The 18,196-nt window shown below is 39.9% G+C and overlaps 1 protein-coding gene across 1 annotated transcript in view; it reads right to left on the reverse strand.

Moving 5' to 3' along the window:
- Positions 1–3,939: 3,939 nt before the first annotated feature.
- kitlga (kit ligand a) overlaps positions 3,940–18,196 on the reverse strand; it is a 30,357-nt gene continuing 16,100 nt past the window's right edge. Inside the window, exons 2-10 of the mRNA XM_041836534.1 lie at positions 15,211–15,318; positions 14,697–14,753; positions 14,335–14,487; positions 13,277–13,466; positions 12,527–12,583; positions 7,751–7,851; positions 7,064–7,176; positions 6,812–6,861; positions 3,940–4,958 (exon numbers count right to left, since the gene is read on the reverse strand). Of these exons, the coding sequence (XP_041692468.1) occupies positions 6,834–6,861; positions 7,064–7,176; positions 7,751–7,851; positions 12,527–12,583; positions 13,277–13,466; positions 14,335–14,487; positions 14,697–14,753; positions 15,211–15,318 (807 nt within the window). The 3' untranslated portion in view covers positions 3,940–4,958; positions 6,812–6,833. The remainder of the gene's footprint in view (positions 4,959–6,811; positions 6,862–7,063; positions 7,177–7,750; positions 7,852–12,526; positions 12,584–13,276; positions 13,467–14,334; positions 14,488–14,696; positions 14,754–15,210; positions 15,319–18,196) is intronic.

Here is an 18,196-nt window from a genome sequence, read left to right on the forward strand (position 1 = left end):
ACTTTTCTAAATCATGATACATTTTAGATGCTGGTCATCTCAAAACGTTGTTATATTCTGTGTTTAGTATTTAGACGTGTTTGTGAAATAAATGTCTTAGCTCACTTGCTGTATAGGCTAATGATGGCTATTTGAAACACAATTCTATCGGGTGCTCTATATTTTTCGTAGGTGTTTATTTACCACCACAAACCGCTGATGGCACTAAGATGAGCTGTAAGCATTTCACTGATTGTCTACACCTGTTGTTTACGAAGCATGTGACAAATACAATTAGATTTGAAGTGAAAAGTACAGTATATTGCTCAAGTAAAAAAAAAAAATTAAGCTCACCTTGAATTCAGAGCTTTTAGCCACCTTAACAGGTTGTTAAACTGTAATACCGTTGTTTACATGCAACATACAGAATATACCAGAGCCGAGTTATACTGTAATTGAGGATACATGTGGTTAATCTCAGTCTCCAGAATCTGATACCGTGCTGTTTTACTTGATGCTAGTCCACCTCTTTCTTGTGCATTGAGAGCATAGAAACACCTAGAGTTATCAGACCCCTTAAAATGTTATCGAAATCAATATGGATATGTAGGATCTACCCTTGCTCAACCATTGATTGCTATAGGGAGAATTATTAATGTATATAATGGTTCAAATGTAAGTTAGTCAAAGCAGCAATGTTTTTGTACATTTACACCTCCAACCAAAGCCTGTCGTACAGTGGCTTGTGAAAGTATTCACCCCCCCTTGGCATTTTTCCTATTTTGTTGCGTTACAACCTGGAATTAAAATGGATTTTTGGGGGGTTTCTATCATTTGATTTACACAACATGCCTACCACTTTGAAGATGCAAAATATTTTTTCTTGTGAAACAAACAAAAAATAAGACAAAAAAAATACAGAAAACTTGAGCGTGCATAACTATTCACCCTCCCAAAGTCAATACTTTGTAGCGTCACCTTTTGCAGCAATTACAGCTGCAAGTCTCTTGGGGTATGTCTCTATAAGCTTGGCACATCTAGCCACTGGGATTTTTGCCCATTCTTCAAGGCAAAACAGCTCCAGCTCCTTCAAGTTGGATGGGTTCCGCTGGTGTACAGCAATCTTTAAGACATACCACAGATTCTCAATTGGATTGAGGTCTGGGCTTTGACTAGGCCATTCCAAGACATTTAAATGTTTCCCCTTAAACCACTCGAGTGTTGCTTTAGCAGTATGCTCAGAGTCATTGTCCTGCTGGAAGGCGAACCTCCATCCCAGTCTCAAATCTCTGGAAGACTGAAACAGGTTTCCCTCAAGAATTTCCCTGTATTTAGCGCAATCCATCATTCCTTCAATTCTGACCATTTTCCCAGTCCCTGCCGATGAAAAACATCCCCACAGCATGATGCTGCCACCACCATGCTTCACTGTGGGGATGGTGTTCTCGGGGTGATGAAAGATGTTGGGTTTGCGCCAGACATAGCGCTATCCTTGATGGCCAAAAAGCTCAATTTTAGTCTCATCTGACCAGAGTACCTTCTTCCATATGTTTGGGAGTCTCCCACATGCCTTTTGGTGAACACCAAACGTGTTTGTTTATTTTTTTCTTTAAGCAATGGCTTTTCTTCCGTTAAGCCAAGCTCTGTGGCGTGTACAGCTTAAAGTGGTCCTATGGACAGATATTCCAATCTCTGCTGTGGAGCTTTGCAGCTCCTTCAGGGTTATCTTTGGTCTCTTTGTTGCCTCTCTGATTAATACCCTCCTTGCCTGGTCCGTGAGTTTTGGTGGGCGGCCCTCTCTTGGCAGGTTTGTTGTGGTGCCATATTCTTTCAATTTTTTAATAATGGATTTAATGGTGCTCTGTGGGATGTTCAACGTTTCAGATATTTTTTTATAACCCACCCCTGATCTGTACTTCTCCACAACTTTGTCCCTGACCTGTTTGGAGAGCTCCTTGGTCTTCATGGTGCCGCTTGCTTGGTGGTGCCCCTTGCTTAGTGGTGTTGCAGACTCTGGGGCCTTTCAGAACAGGTGTATATATAGTGATATCATGTGACAGATCATGTGACACTTAGATTGCACACAGGTGGACTTTATTTAACTAATTATGTGACTTCTGAAGGTAATTGGTTGCACCAGATCTTATTTAGGGGCTTCATAGCAAAGGGGGTGAATACATATGCACGCACCACTTTTCCGTTATTTATCTTTTAGATTTTTTTTTTACAAGTTATTTTTTTAATTTCACTTCACCAATTTGGACTATTTTGTGTATGTCCATTACATGAAATTCAAATAAAATTAATTTAAATTACAGTTTGTAATGCAACAAAAATAGGAAAAACGCCAAGGGGGATGAATAATTTTGCAAGACACTGTACAACCCATTCAGAAGCAATTAACAACACCATCATACATTCATATGTACATCCCTCTATGGCTGTCTCAAATAATATACAGTCGTGGTCAAAAGTTTTGAGAATGACACAAGTATTGGTCTTCACAAAGTTCGCTGCTTCAGTGTTTTTAGATATTTTTGTCAGATGTTACTATGGTATACTGAAGTATAATTACAAGCATTCCATAAGTGTCAAAGGCTATTATTGACAATTACATTAAGTTTATGCAAAGAGTCAATATTTGCAGTGTTGACCCTTCTTTTTCAAGACCTCTGCAATCCGCCCTGGCATGCTGTCAATTAACTTCTGGGCCACATCCTGACTGATGGCAGCCCATTCTTGCATAATCAATGCTTGGAGTTTGTCAGAATTTGTGAGTTTTTGTTTGTCCACCCGCCTCTTGAGGATCAACCACAAGTTCTCAATGGGATTAAGGTCTGGGGAGTTTCCTGGCCATGGACCCAAAATGTCAATGTTTTGTTCCCCGAGCCACTTAGTTATCATTTTTGCCTTATGGCAAGGTGCTCCATAATGCTGGAAAAGGCATTGTTCGTCACCAAACTGTTCTTGGATGGTTGGGAGAAGTTGCTCTCGGAGGATATGTTGGTACCATTCTTTATTCATGGCTGTGTTCTTATGCAAAATTGTGAGTGAGCCCACTCCCTTGGCTGAGAAGCAACCCCACACATGAATGGTTTCAGGATGCTTTACTGTTGGCATGACACAGGACTGATGGTAGCGCTCACCTTGTCTATTCCGGACAAGCTTTTTTCCGGATGCCCCAAACAATCGGAAAGGGGATTCATCAGAGAAAATGACTTTACCCCAGTCCTCAGCAGTCCAATCCATGTACCTTTTGCAGAATATCAGTCTGTCCCTGATGTTTTTCCTGGAGAGAAGTGGCTTCCTCGCTGCCCTTCTTGTCACCAGGCCATCCTCCAAAAGTCTTTGCCTCACTGTGCGTGCAGATGCACTCACACCTGCCTGCTGCCATTCCTGAGCAAGCTCTGCACTGGTGGTGCCCCGATCCCGCAGCTGAATCAACTTTAGGAGACAGTCCTGGCGCTTGTTGGACTTTCTTGGGCGCCCTGAAGCCTTCTTCACAACAATTGAACCTCTCTCCTTGAAGTTCTTGATGATCCGATAAATGGTTGATTTAGGTACAATCTTACTAGCAGCAATATCCTTGCCTGTGAAGCCCTTTTTGTACAAAGCAATGATGACGGCATGTGTTTCCTTGCAGGTAACCATGGTTAACAGAGGAAGAACAATGATTTCAAGCACCACCCTCCTTTTAAAGCTTCCAGTCTGTAATTCTAACTCAATCAGCATGACAGAGTGATCTCCAGCCTTGTCCTTGTCAACACTGTGTTAATGAGAGAATCACTGACATGATGTCAGCTGGTCCTTTTGTGGCAGGGCTGAAATGCAGTGGAAATGTTTTTTGGGGATTAAGTTAATTTTCATGGCAAAGAGGGACTTTGCAATTAATTGGAATTGATCTGATCACTTTTCATAACATTCTGGAGTATATGCAAATTGCCATCATAAAACCTGAGGCAGCAGACTTTGTGAAAATTAATATTTGTGTCATTCTCACAACTTTTGACCACGACTGTAGATAAAGCATGTGTTCATACATGCTTATGTGCTGCTTATGAGGGCTTTATGCATGGCAAAAGAAGGGGTTATAATGCACCCTTGTAGACCTTTTCCTGCTCATTTAGTATTTTTTATAGAGAAGCTGAATCATTGTCTGTTCGTTTTTTTTTCAACCGCAGCAATACGGTGCTGTCAGCATTCTGAGTAAATAAATAAATACATCATACAACCTCATCCATTCGGTACATACACGGCCAAAAACATGAAACAAAACAGATGCTTAGATCTGAGAATATTTCTAGCTAACTAATTTCAACATTTGTTCCAGGGAATGTCCAATGGAAACCCAGATGAATATGGAAGTGGAGTAGAATGCTGCTGAGAAGAAGGTGAGGAAAGTGAGGGCGACTAGAGGTAGTCATTTCTGCTTCAGTCCTCTGTGGAAAGGGTTCTACATGGAACCCAAAAGGGTTCTACATGGAACCCAAAAGGGTTCTACCTGGAACCGAAAAGGGTTCTTAAAAAAGAAAAGCACTGCCCCATTCTCAAGTAGAGCTGGTATCTACACTCCAGCCAAACCCACACAAAGTACAAATGGGAGAGTGCTTGTGAAACCAACTTTGTCCTGTAAAGTTTACTGTGTTTTCGGCAGTTTTGGGTGATATGAGTCATATTTTGACCGTTATTGGCGCCTCTAGATGTTTCCATGACAATCCGGTCTCCTTTTCAGCTTCCTTTGACAAAATTTGATAGTAGATGACGGGTTAATATTATTGTAAGAAAAACAAAGCTTTTCCCAGCTCATAGCAGGAATGATAAGATTTTCATGTGGAGTCTATGCAATGTCATTCTCTGGTTCTGGTATGTGAGGACTGGCAGTTTCTAGACAGGAAAGAAGCGAGTCTTTCACCTCAAATATCCGTAAGAAATGCAGTTTTATGTTTGCTTGCTCTTTCTCAGACGATTCCTCTGTACACCTAAGAGAGAAAGAGAAAGAAGATTAACATTTTTGTTAAGCTTTACATACAGGTAGCTAAAACAATGTATCCTAGTTCCATATTCTTCATTGTCAAGCCATACATTTTAGGAGTTGGCTAAGATGGTTCTCTGTCTCTGTCCGAGGTCACAAATTACAGTGGGGAAAAAAAGTATTTAGTCAGCCACCAATTGTGCAAGTTCTCCCACTTAAAAAGATGAGAGAGGCCTGTAATTTTCATCATAGGTACACGTCAACTATGACAGACAAAATGAGGGAAAAAAATCCAGAAAATCACATTGTAGGATTTGTAATTAATTTATTTGCAAATTATGGTGGAAAATAAGTATTTGGTCAATAACAAAAGTGTCTCAATACTTTGTTATATACCCTTTGTTGGCAATGACACAGGTCAAACATTTTTTGTAAGTCTTCACAAGGTTTTCACACACTGTTGCTGGTATTTTTAGCAGACGTGGTATTCCACACATGTCTGCTAAATGGCATATTATTATTATTATTATTATTATTATTTTGGCCCATTCCTCCATGCAGATCTCCTCTAGAGCAGTGATGTTTTGGGGCTGTCGCTGGGCAACACGGACTTTCAACTCCCTCCAAAGATTTTCTATGGGGTTGAGATCTGGAGACTGGCTAGGCCACTCCAGGACCTTGAAGTGCTTCTTACGAAGCCACTCCTTCGTTGCCCGGGCGGTGTGTTTGGGATCATTGTCATGCTGAAAGACCCAGCCACGTTTCATCTTCAATGCCCTTGCTGATGGAAGGAGGTTTTCACTCAAAATCTCACGATACATGGCCCCATTCATTCTTTCCTTTACACGGATCAGTCGTCCTGGTCCCTTTGCAGAAAAACAGCCCCAAAGCATGATGTTTCCACCCCAATGCTTCACAGTAGGTATGGTGTTCTTTGGATGCAACTCAGCATTCTTTGTCCTCGAAACACGACGAGTTGAGTTTTTACCAAAAAGTTCTATTTTGGTTTCATCTGACCATATGACATTCTCCCAATCCTCTTCTGGATCATCCAAATGCACTCTAGCAAACTTCAGACGGGCCTGGACATGTATTGGCTTAAGCAGGGGGACACGTCTGGCACTGCAGGATTTGAGTCCCTGGCGGCGTAGTGTGTTACTGATGGTAGGCTTTGTTACTTTGGTCCCAGCTCTCTGCAGGTCATTCACTAGGTCCCCCCGTGTGGTTCTGGGATTTTTGCTCACCGTTCTTGTGATCATTTTGACCCCACGGGGTGAGATCTTGCGTGGAGCCCCAGATCGAGGGAGATTATCAGTGGTCTTGTATGTCTTCCATTTCCTAATTATTGCTCCCACAGTTGATTTTTTCAAACCAAGCTGCTTACCTATTGCAGATTCAGTCTTCCCAGCCTGGTGCAGGTCTACAATTTTGTTTCTGGTGTCCTTTGACAGCTCTTTGGTCTTGGCCATAGTGGAGTTTGGAGTGTGACTGTTTGAGGTTGTGGACAGGTGTCTTTTATACTGATAACAAGTTCAAACAGGTGCCATTAATACAGGTAACAAGTGGAGGACAGAGGAGCCTCTTAAAGAAGAAGTTACAGGTCTGTGAGAGCCAGAAATCTTGCTTGTTTGTAGGTGACCAAATACTTATTTTCCACCATAATTTGCAAATAAATTCATAAAAAATCCTACAATGTGATTTTTTAGATTTTTTTTCTCAATTTGTCTGTCATAGTTGACGTGTACCTATGATGAAAATTACAGGCCTCTCTCATCTTTTTAAGTGGGAGAACTTGCACAATTGGTGGCTGACTAAATACTTTTTTCCCCCACTGTATATGAAGAATAATATAAATCTCACCAATTTCCAAGGATTCAAAGAATTACACTGTCTCAACGTTCAATCTGTTCCTGTAGTGGACAAAACAATTATAATTAAATACCTATTTAAAAATGTATACAAATTCACCTCACCTTAAAACTAGTTGATTATTTTTGCATACGCAAACCTTTGATATATTTTTGTGTCCGATATTAAGATTAGTGATTTTATAATATTAATATGCAGGAATTGATCGATTAAATTCAATGAAAGATGAGTGAATGTCTTTACTTTTCAGATGGTTCCTCTAGTGGAGGTGCCAAAGTTCCTTCTGCTCCTGTGAAAAGGCTTCCTTCCACTGAGTTCTGTCCATCTGACTGATGTTGGTTCCTCCTGGATTTCACCTGTTAGATCAGAGAGTAACACTGTTAAACACAAAGGGAACCCATGGTAACCCACAAGCACAAACAAAGTAAAATTCTCTAACAAAAATACAAAACAGCAAAGTCAAAGTGGTACTGGTAAAGAAACACCCAGACGGTCAAAGACAAAACAACCATCAAAGACAAGAAAAAATACAATGACTTACAATCAAAGAGATTAACAATGAACATAGACAGTACAATGTCCACAGACAAAACAACAATCTATAGACCGAGTTGCACCAGACTCAAACACTGGAATGACTGAGCAATCGTCAACAGTCACGTTTTAAGTTGCAGGTCCTTACACTCTTAGAAAAATGGGTTCCAAAAGGGTTATTCCGCTGTCCCCATAGAATAACCCTTTTTGGTTCCAAGTAGAACCCTTTTTGGGTTTTACATTGAACCCAAAAGGGTTCTACCTGGAACCAAAAGGGTTCTACCTGGAACCAAAAAGGGTTCTTCAAAGGATTCTCCTATGGGGACAACTGAAGAACCCTTTTAGGTTGTAGATAGAACCATTTTAGGTTGTAGATTGGGTCAATGGACAGCTCACCTTCCACACAAACAGTAACACGACGGCTGCAATAGGAATGACAAGTAGTGACAGGAGGCTTCTCTCCACTATTTCTGGCAGGAACCTCAGAGGCTCGTTCCCTGTGTGGACAGACAGGTTTCGAGTCAGAAAGAATAATACTGAAATGGAGAAAACAAAGAAATCATATGTAATCAGATAATTCAAATTGTTTGTATAACAACAATTTGTATTTGAAAGCTGGCAAATAATTGTAATATAACCTCCTCAACTTCTTACTGACTCAGTCTGGGACTTTGCCTGGAACTAAACGTTTATGTCATAGATACAGTGGGGAAAAAAAGTATTTAGTCAGCCACCAATTGTGCAAGTTCTCCCACTGAAATAGATGAGAGAGGCCTGTAATTTTCATCATAGGTACACGTCAACTATGACAGACAAATTGAGAATTTTTTCCCCAGAAAATCACATTGTAGGATTTTTTATGAATTTATTTGCAAATTATGGTGAAATATAAGTATTTGGTCACCTACAAACAAGCAAGATTTCTGGCTCTCACAGACCTGTAACTTCTTCTTTAAGAGGCTCCTCTGTCCTCCACTCGTTACCTGTATTAATGGCACCTGTTTGAACTTGTTATCAGTATAAAAGACAACTGTCCACAACCTCAAACAGTCACACTCCAAACTCCACTATGGCCAAGACCAAAGAGCTGTCAAAGGACACCAGAAACAAAATTGTAGACCTGCACCAGGCTGGGAAGACTGAATCTGCAATAGGTAAGCAGCTTGGTTTGAAGAAATCAACTGTGGGAGCAATTATTAGGAAATGGAAGACATACAAGACCACTGATAATCTACCTCGATCTGGGGCTCCACGCAAGATCTCACCCTGTGGGGTCAAAATGATCACAAGAACGGTGAGCAAAAATCCCAGAACCACACGAGGGGACCTAGTGAATGACCTGCAGAGAGCTGGGACCAAAGTAACAAAGCCTACCATCAGTAACACACTACGCCGCCAGGGACTCAAATCCTGCAGTGCCAGACGTGTCCCCCTGCTTAAGCCAGTACATGTCCAGGCCCGTCTAAAGTTTGCTAGAGTGCATTTGGATGATCCAGAAGAGGATTGGGAGAATGTCATATGGTCAGATGAAACCAAAATAGAACTTTTTGGTAAAAACTCAACTCGTCGTGTTTGGAGGACAAAGAATGCTGAGTTGCATCCAAAGAACACCATACCTACTGTGAAGCATGGGGGGTGGAAACATCATGCTTTGGGGCTGTTTTTCTGCAAAGGGACCAGGACGACTGATCCGTGTAAAGGAAAGAATGAATGGGGCCATGTATCGTGAGATTTTGAGTGAAAACCTCCTTCCATCAGCAAGGGCATTGAAGATGAAACGTGGCTGGGTCTTTCAGCATGACAATGATCCCAAACACACCGCCCGGGCAACGAAGGAGTGGCTTCGTAAGAAGCATTTCAAGGTCCTGGAGTGGCCTAGCCAGTCTCCAGATCTCAACCCCATAGAAAATCTTTGGAGGGAGTTGAAAGTCCGTGTTGCCCAGCGACAGCCCCAAAACATCACTGCTCTAGAGGAGATCTGCATGGAGGAATGGGCCAAAATACCAGCAACAGTGTGTGAAAACCTTGTGAAGACTTACAGAAAACGTTTGACCTGTGTCATTGTCAACAAAGGGTATATAACAAAGTATTGAGAAACTTTTGTTTTTGACCAAATACTTATTTTCCACCATAATTTGCAAATAAATTCATAAAAAATCCTACAATGTGATTTTCTGGATATATTTTTCTCATTTTGTCTGTCATAGTTGACGTGTACATATGATGAAAATTACAGGCCTCTCTCATCTTTTTAAGTGGGAGAACTTGCACAATTGGTAGCTGACTAAATACTTTTTTTCCCCACTGTATTTGCCTGACTGGGATGTTTTTTTCCCACATGTTAAAGGAAATAAAAAACATGATTTTCCTGTGTTATACAGTTGAAGTCGGAAGTTTACAAACAGCCATATACAATTAAACTCAGTTTTTCACAATTTCTGACATTTAGTACTAGTAAAAATTCCCTGTCTTAGGTCAGTTAGGATCACCACTTTATTTTAAGAATGTGAAATGTCAGAATAATAGTAGAGATAATTATTATTTCAGCACATTCCCAGTGGGTCAGAAGTTTACATACACTCAGTATTTGGTAGCATTGCCTTTAAATAGTTTAACTTGCGTCAAACGTTTCAGGTAGCCTTCCACAAGCTTCCCACAATAAGTTGGGTGAATTTTGGCCCATTCCTCCTGACAGAGCTGGTGCAACTGAGTCAGGTTTGTAGGCCTCCTTGCGTGCACACACTTTTTCAGTTCTGCCCACAAATGTTCTATAGGATTGAGGTCAGGGCTTTGTGATGGCCACTCCAATACCTTGACTTTGTTGTCGTTAAGCCATTTTGCCACAACTTTGGAAGTAGGCTTGGGGTCATTGTCCATTTGGAAGAGCCATTTGCGACCAAGCTTTAACTTCCTGACTGATGTCTTGAGATGTTGCTTCAATATATCCACATAATTTTCCATCCTCATTATGCCATCTATTTTGTGAAGTGCACCAGTCCCTCCTGCAGCAAAGAACCCCCACAGCATGATGCTGCCACCCCTGTGCTTCATGGTTGGGATGGTGTTCTTCGGCTTTCAAGGTACTCCCTTTTTCCTCCAAACATAACGATGGTCATTATGGCCAAACAGTTATATGTTTGTTTCATCAGACCAGAGGACATTTCTCCAGAAAGTACGATCTTTGTCCCCATGTGCAGTTGCAAACCGTAGTCTGTCTTTTTATGGCGGTTTTGGAGCAGTGGCTTCTTCCTTGCTGAGCGGCCTTTCAGATTATGTTGATATAGGACTCGTTTTACTGTGGATATTGATACTTTTGTACCTGTTTCCTCCACCGTGATGTCAAGCAAAGAGGCACTGGGTTTGAAGGTAGGCCTCCAATTGACTCCAATGATGTCAATTAGCCTATCAGAAGCTTCTAAAGACATGACATCATTTTCTGGAATTTTCCAAGCTGTTTAAAGGCACAGTCAACATAGTGTATGTAAACTTCTGACCCACTGGAATTGTGATACAGTGAATTATAAGTGAAATAATCTGTCTGTAAACAATTGTTGGAAAAATTACTTGTGTCATGCACAAAGTAGATTTCCTAACCGACTTGCCAAAACTATAGTTTGTTAACAAGAAATGTGTGGAGTGATTGAAAAACGAGTTTTAATGACTCCAACCTAAGTGTACGTAAACTTCCGACTTCAACTGTATATATATTTCCACACTATGAGGTTGGAATGAAACCGTGAAATTGTGAAAATGATGATAATGCCCTGTTAGTATAAGAGCTGCTTGAAAAGACCGCCTGAAATTTCAGCCTGTTCTGGTGGGATGGAGTTTTGGCCTGGCTGGTGACATCACCAGGGGGTAAATTTGTTACAAAATCCTTGTTTGAGAAATTGCTCTTTGCTAACAAGCTATTTTTGTTTCTTTTTGACCATTTTAATTGAAAACAATCAGAGTATGGTACTTCATTGTCATTCAGAAATGATTTGATATTGAGATAAAAACAGCTGCATTGAACCTTTATTTTGCTGTAAATTGATGTTTCACAGCAAATTAAAGGTTCAATGCAGCCGTTGTTATCTCAATATCAAAACATGTCTCCTATCCATCGCATGTCTCATAGCCATGATTGATGCATGGAAAATGATTGGATACAGTAGATCCATCACACCTCATGGCTCACGCTATGTTCGTGGTGGTCAGTGAGGGAGGAGACACATAACAGCTCTGGTAGAACAGACATGAGTCAACTTTTGCCAGTTAAAAGTAGATACAAATATAATACTTTTTTGCATTACACATTTTCTTAAATAAGTTAAAAGTGTTAATGTCATGTGCACAAGTACAGTGAAATGCCATTCTTGTAAGTTCCAAACCCAACAATGCAGTAATCAATATAACACAAAAAATAACGTACGGTAGAAATATTGTATACAAATATACAAATGAAATATTAAATATGTGCATATTTGCATATTACGCTAATCAATTTTTCGGGACACTGGATTAAGTCAGCCTAAATATGTTGGTTTCATTTAGTTAAGACACTCCAGGACTGGACTTGCTCAGAGTAGATTGTGGATAAATACTTGTTTTCATCTTTCTATCTGTAAAATACTAAAGATATTTTGGACCATTTTTCTAAAGAAAATGTTATATAGAATATAAAATGTACAACATATCAACAATTCCCAATAATATAGCTATGGATAACCACACAAAATCTGGTGAATGTAGATGCTTCTGAAGCTGAGGAAAATTGGTTGGCTTGTGGGAAGAGTCTGACTTTCCGGGATTTGGCAGTTAAAGACAAGTACACTGAATTTAGACTACCAAATGCCAAACATCTATTTAGACCCAATCACCATCTCTTCAAAGTAAGTTACTACATATAGTCCAGTTTGTTACATTCTCTATGAAAGGGGCTTTTAAATTATGTGTAATTCAATGAAATCATTGAATTACACATTCATGAAATGTTGATGACGGTAGTATGATGAACAAAAAAATATATACATTTAAGATTTTAGTTTACTTTTTGAAAATACTATTAATCAAGAAGAGTAGCCATGTAGCTAGTAGGCCTACACCAGTTTGACTGGTTGCATTACATTGCTACTCTTTGGACACTTTCAGCAACTTAATCTGTGCCACAGTTTATTTCTTTTTACTTACAGGTTTCGGAGCCTGGTGCTGTGATGTCAAATTCTGTTCCTATGGCAGGAGCGTTGACTGGATAGAGAGAGAAAGATATAGATAGTGATAGAGATAGAGATAGAGAGAGAGAGTGTTAATGCCCAATGATGAAAACAGTTCATTGTTGACGCCTATAAAGTCACATCACAGCCACCTTTTCTTTCCATCGGACAAAAGATCAGATCTGTCCGCTCCAGGAAAGAAAGGCCAAGCGCTTGGGAAGATCTGAAGATTGCTCTGTAATCAACACTTCCACAATTGGGGCTTCAGTCCTTTTCTTCCTTTCATGGGGTCCATCAGGGGACATCTTTCTTTGGTTCTGTGACTCAGCTGCAGCACTAATGTCCCAATGGACCTTCCAAACACCTTGTACATTTCATGTTTTGTCATGTGAAGTTCTTTGAACAAAAAAATAGAACGAAGATTCTGTGTAGGACACGGATAAAAAAGACATGCAACCGAAACCGACACGAGATCTGACCTATAAAAAAAAAGACTGTTCACAAGAGGAATAGTTTAATGGAGAGGTACCGGTGCCCATCCACCAAAGGAGACAGATAATAGTTTTTATGATGAGCACCACAGGATATTCCACACTAGTTAACAAGGTTGAAACTGAGCGCCGACTCCTATGGCACATCAGAATTGACCACTATCTGAATATGAGCAAATGCAGCAATGATGTTAGATAACATTTACAACTCTTTAAAAAAACACCTCAACATTTACCTGATGTGGGGTATTGTGTTGTTATTGTTGCTGCCGTTGTTGTTATTGGACAGGGAGGTGGATCGCATTCTTCTGGCAAATCTCTATTAGAACGGGCCGTTTTTAAAAAATCTTCGACAAAATGAAAATAGTGTCCTGTCTGCCATTGCTCATCTCTGTAGTGGCACTCAAAATCGTACGTGATCGCCTCCTGCGGAGACAAAAGGGGAATAATAATCTCAATGATGTGAAATTCAAAACAGAAATGATAGTGGTTTTTAGCTGTTGATAGACCATTTAATGTTAGCTTTAGCTTTTATCCCTCCATGGCTTTAGCCATGCAGCAAATAGTTCAAAGAACACAGATGGACAGATATGTTTGAGCCCAGATGTAAGACGTTATATGGAGTAACTTCAGTCTTGTCTCTTTATTCAGGACAAGGGGGACTTCATTATCCCTGTTGGATTCAGAAAAGTTAGCCAGAATAATATAAGTAATATGCTTTAAGAAGTTATTAGATCTGCATTATGAACGTACTTCTTCACTCTCATGAGACTACGAGAGACCCCAGGTCCCTTTGTGAATACCTGATCTACCTGATAGATGATCCAGTCCTCACAAGACATCATTGCAGACAACTCAGATGTGAAATGATGTGGTCACTGGTCTATTTGTGCTAAGGACTTGTGTACCCTGTTTATTAATTTATTGTATTATTCTATTTCATGTGATTGGGCCAGAAAGGATTGCATGAATGGATGTTTTATTGACCACCTCTACCCGAGGCAGCTAGGTAGTACTCCCAATCAAAGCATCTATCCAACAAGACCTTTGCCAATTCAGCCTTCAATGTTTTGAAGCAGTTGAAGCCTTTAACTGCCATGTTGCACTGTGGGTGGTATTCTTATTGCGATAATTGTAATTGGTAATTACATATTGGTATGATAAATATGTACAGTAATGCACTTCAAAGGTGCATTTTAGAATTTTTTTTTACATGTGTCCTCATTAAAAGAAACCTGTCATAAGAGCTATCACAGTTACAATATTAGTATTAGAACCAAAGGTGCAAACGTACCAAGTTCTTCATGTGATATCGTGTCTCTTTCAGCATTTCGATCAATATGCTGATATTATATTTGTTGGATGAAATGCTTCCAAACTTGTCTGCTAATCCTCGTAAACTGAGTTCCAAGTGGAAAACGTTTAGCGTTACCCAACACATTCCACCCTAAAAAAGAAAATAAATCAAGAAATCAGAATCATGTGTACTGGACAGTTGTGATACATACTGTTTTGAAATGTACCACAACAGACAAATTATAGTCCACCCTCTACCAAAGTCAGGCAACGCAGACATTCAATTATATTTTGTAAGGAATACAAACATATTAAGTTATAATAATAGTGTAATCATGAGAAGAAGAAATAACATCTTACCACTTCTTTCGGAACGTATGTCACAGGAATCTTGTAATCTTTAGGTATATTTTGTTTCTGTTCAAAAACAGACAATATCAAGAAATGTTAGCAGAAATGTTTGGGGAACATTTGAGTTTGTTACCAGAACAAATCTCAGAGATGAAGCTACTGGTTTACACTAATGGTAATGCAGGATGTCCTACTGTGTGAGACTCTCATGACAATCCCCATCAGTGGTTTTAGAAAACAATGACTGATTCTAGATGGATCAATGTATCAAAGTATACTTTCAAGTCTACAAATGTAATTGTTTACAACTGGCATTGCAACAATGTTACGCATAAGCATAATGGTTGATTTTGAGAGGATTACAATCAATTGGATTGGATCGTGCAATCCACCTATCTAAGAACTGGATAAGAATGAAACACCATACTGGTAGTAACTGGATCGAGACAGTTAAATACAGTAAGAGCATTTGACAAAGAGCTTTGATTTGAAGTTTTGGTGGCTTGAAGAAAGAAGTACTTACCAATAGTGAAATGCTTGTGATGTCATCTGTTACAGTGCTTCCAAATTCACTTGACTGGACTCCAAGTGTGATGCACAGCAATAAATGGACACAGACGCGTATCCAAATCTGAAAACCAAGAAAGAAAGACACACAACATCATGAGAAATTTCAACAGATAAATATTCCATTAGAGTAACTTTCTGTAGCCTACAATTATACATAATCCCTTAAAGTTTACCCCTTAGGCCTATCTTGGCTGATCAAAGGTAGCAACCTGACCCTTAAATACCATCCTAGGCATGAGAAGAGAAGAGCACATATCCAGACAACTTTCTTTTCACCATGCTGATGATACTGTTCCCTTAGAAGAAGTCTGACTTCAAACACTAGGGTCCGTAAAATAGACGGTGACAGACCATTAGTGCTCCAGTCCTTTCTAGACACAGCTTGGCATTATGTGGTGGTCATCAATCAACTGGGTTGCTTCTCTTTTGTTATTATCTAATTGGCCTACTTCAATCAGCTGAATTGTAGCCTTGGTATCCAGACCAGGCCTTTCATAGTCTAATGACTAATGCCTGTAGTGTTTCAGGGAGGCCTGTGTGACTAATGTCTGTCACCCCCTCCACCCCCGTCCCCATGCCAGTCTGAGCATGTTATGCAACAGACTGACCCGACCCACACTTTCCCCCAAACTTCTCCCCCTCTTTGCCCAAATTAGGAACAGGAACAGAAGTGGATTCCACACTCTAAAATTTAGCAAGGAGGTTTCTGTCAAAGATTGAAATGAAACCTGGAAGATGAAAATGCTTCCAGGGGGGGGAAAGATTAGAGATAAGATCTAACTGACTGGAATTAAAGAGCGCTGCAGAGCCATGGCAGCAACTGAGAGCTGGAGGCAATTCAGACACTCTATTAACAATGAGTGCTGCGTAAAGGAGCTCAACAACACATTGGCTGCATCCCAAATTCACCCTATTCCCTAAATAGTGCACTATACTTTTGACCAGGATGCATAGGGGTCTGGTCAAAAGTAATGCACTATAATTGACAGAGGGTGCCATTCGGGACTCAGCCATAGATAATATCCTCTGTGTCCCTGCACTGTCGTCTCTATCGTCATACAGCAGCTGGAGGAGGTGCAGAATACAAAGGACTACCAATGAGACAAGGGGGAAAAGGATGATAACCTAAATTAAAGAGTGGACGGAATCTAATTCAATTCCACATAATTTTGAGGAGGGAGATAGGGAGGGATGATAGGAGGTGATAGATAATAGGTCCATAGAAGATGGTACTGAACTTAAAATGTCACGTTTCCTCCCTTGGAGGTTATCAGAGTCGAAAATGGCCACGCAGGTAATACGGTCACGGTGTGGCTAAAAAATGGCATGATATGAACAGTAGCAAATCAGGTTGCCCCGGACTACACAGAGACAGATTAAATGTATGAAGAATGCATTACACATCTGTTTATCTGTCAAACTTTTAACTCATTTCAACTATTGATGTATGTACATAACAAATGATGTATGAGCTCAGTCAAAAAACCATTTGCGGTTTTTGTCGGATACACACAAAATGTCTGTATGGCAGGGGCTTGAGCCACGACAAGATCTCAAATTGTCCAAATTTGACATCTGAAAGTCAATTCAGTCAATTACAAAATAATACACTTTTTCAAAAAACATGAGACTGGGCTGCAATGCTTCAAATACATTAAGCTAATGATTAGCTAGACCACAATTAAGCAAAAGTTCAAACGGGTCACTTTGGTGTCCCACTTGGTCTTAAAACATGCTGTGTGAGGCAGATAAAAATGCCAGGCCCTGTCGGACCAGCCATTGTTTCATAGATCCCTGGGGACTATTCACAGGGGCACTTTTGGACAGTGGTAAACTGTCACTGGTAAACCCTTTAAACATTTGGAAACGGGTTTAATACCATTATACAGTGGCTTTGACATCTGTTTTTGCAATCTGTCTTTGGAATCTGTCTTTGGTTAAACTGAAAGAACACAATTATGTCAGGGTCTTGTAAGGAATGTTATGAGGGCTACAGATTTAGGATCTTAATTTGTTTCCGGTAACTGTTGGGTTGAAGTGGCCTTAGGCACATTGTTTGCAGGTGACCTGAGACCTAATCTGCATATTCTGGATGACATTCCTTAAACAAGATCAGTAGTTTACTGACAGTAAAGTGTCTGTCTGACTATGCATCTTGATCACATTCTGACCAGCCACAATGGGAGCAAAAACACACAGTGGTGTAAAGCACTTAAGTAAAAATACTTGAAAGTACTACTTAAGTAGTTTTTTGGTGTATCTGAACTTTACTTTACTATTTATCTTTTTGACAACTTTTACTTTTACTCCACTACATTCCTAAAGAAAATAATGTACTTTCTACTCCATAAATTTTTCCTGACACCCAAAAGTACTCGTTACATTTCGAATGCTTAGCAGGACAGGAAAATGGTCTAATTTACACACTTCTGGCGGACTCACTAAACACATGCTTCGTTTGTAAATGATGTCTGAGTGTTGGAGCGTGCCCCTGGCTATCTGTAAATTTAAAAAATCAAGAAAATGATACGGTCTGGTTTGCTTAATATAAGGAATTTGAAATGATATATACTTTTACTTTTGATACTTAAGTATATTTTAGCAATTACATTTACATTTACATTTTTAGTCATTTAGCAGACGCTCTTATCCAGAGCGACTTACAGGAGCAATTAGGGTTAAGTGCCTTGCTCAAGGGCACATCGACAGATTTTTCACCTAGTCGGCTCGGGGATTAGAAACAGCGACCTTTCGGTTACTGGCACAACGCTCTTAACCACTAAGCTACCTGCCGCCCCATTTACTTTTGATACTTAAGTATATTTAAAACCAAATACTTTTAGACTTTTACTCAAGTAGGATTTTACTGGGTGACTTTCACTTTTACTTGAGTCATTTTCTACTAAGTATGACAATTGGGTACTTTTTCCACCACTGCA

The sequence above is a fragment of the Coregonus clupeaformis genome, chromosome 19, assembly GCF_020615455.1.
Source record: "Coregonus clupeaformis isolate EN_2021a chromosome 19, ASM2061545v1, whole genome shotgun sequence".
Lineage (NCBI taxonomy): Eukaryota > Metazoa > Chordata > Actinopteri > Salmoniformes > Salmonidae > Coregonus > Coregonus clupeaformis.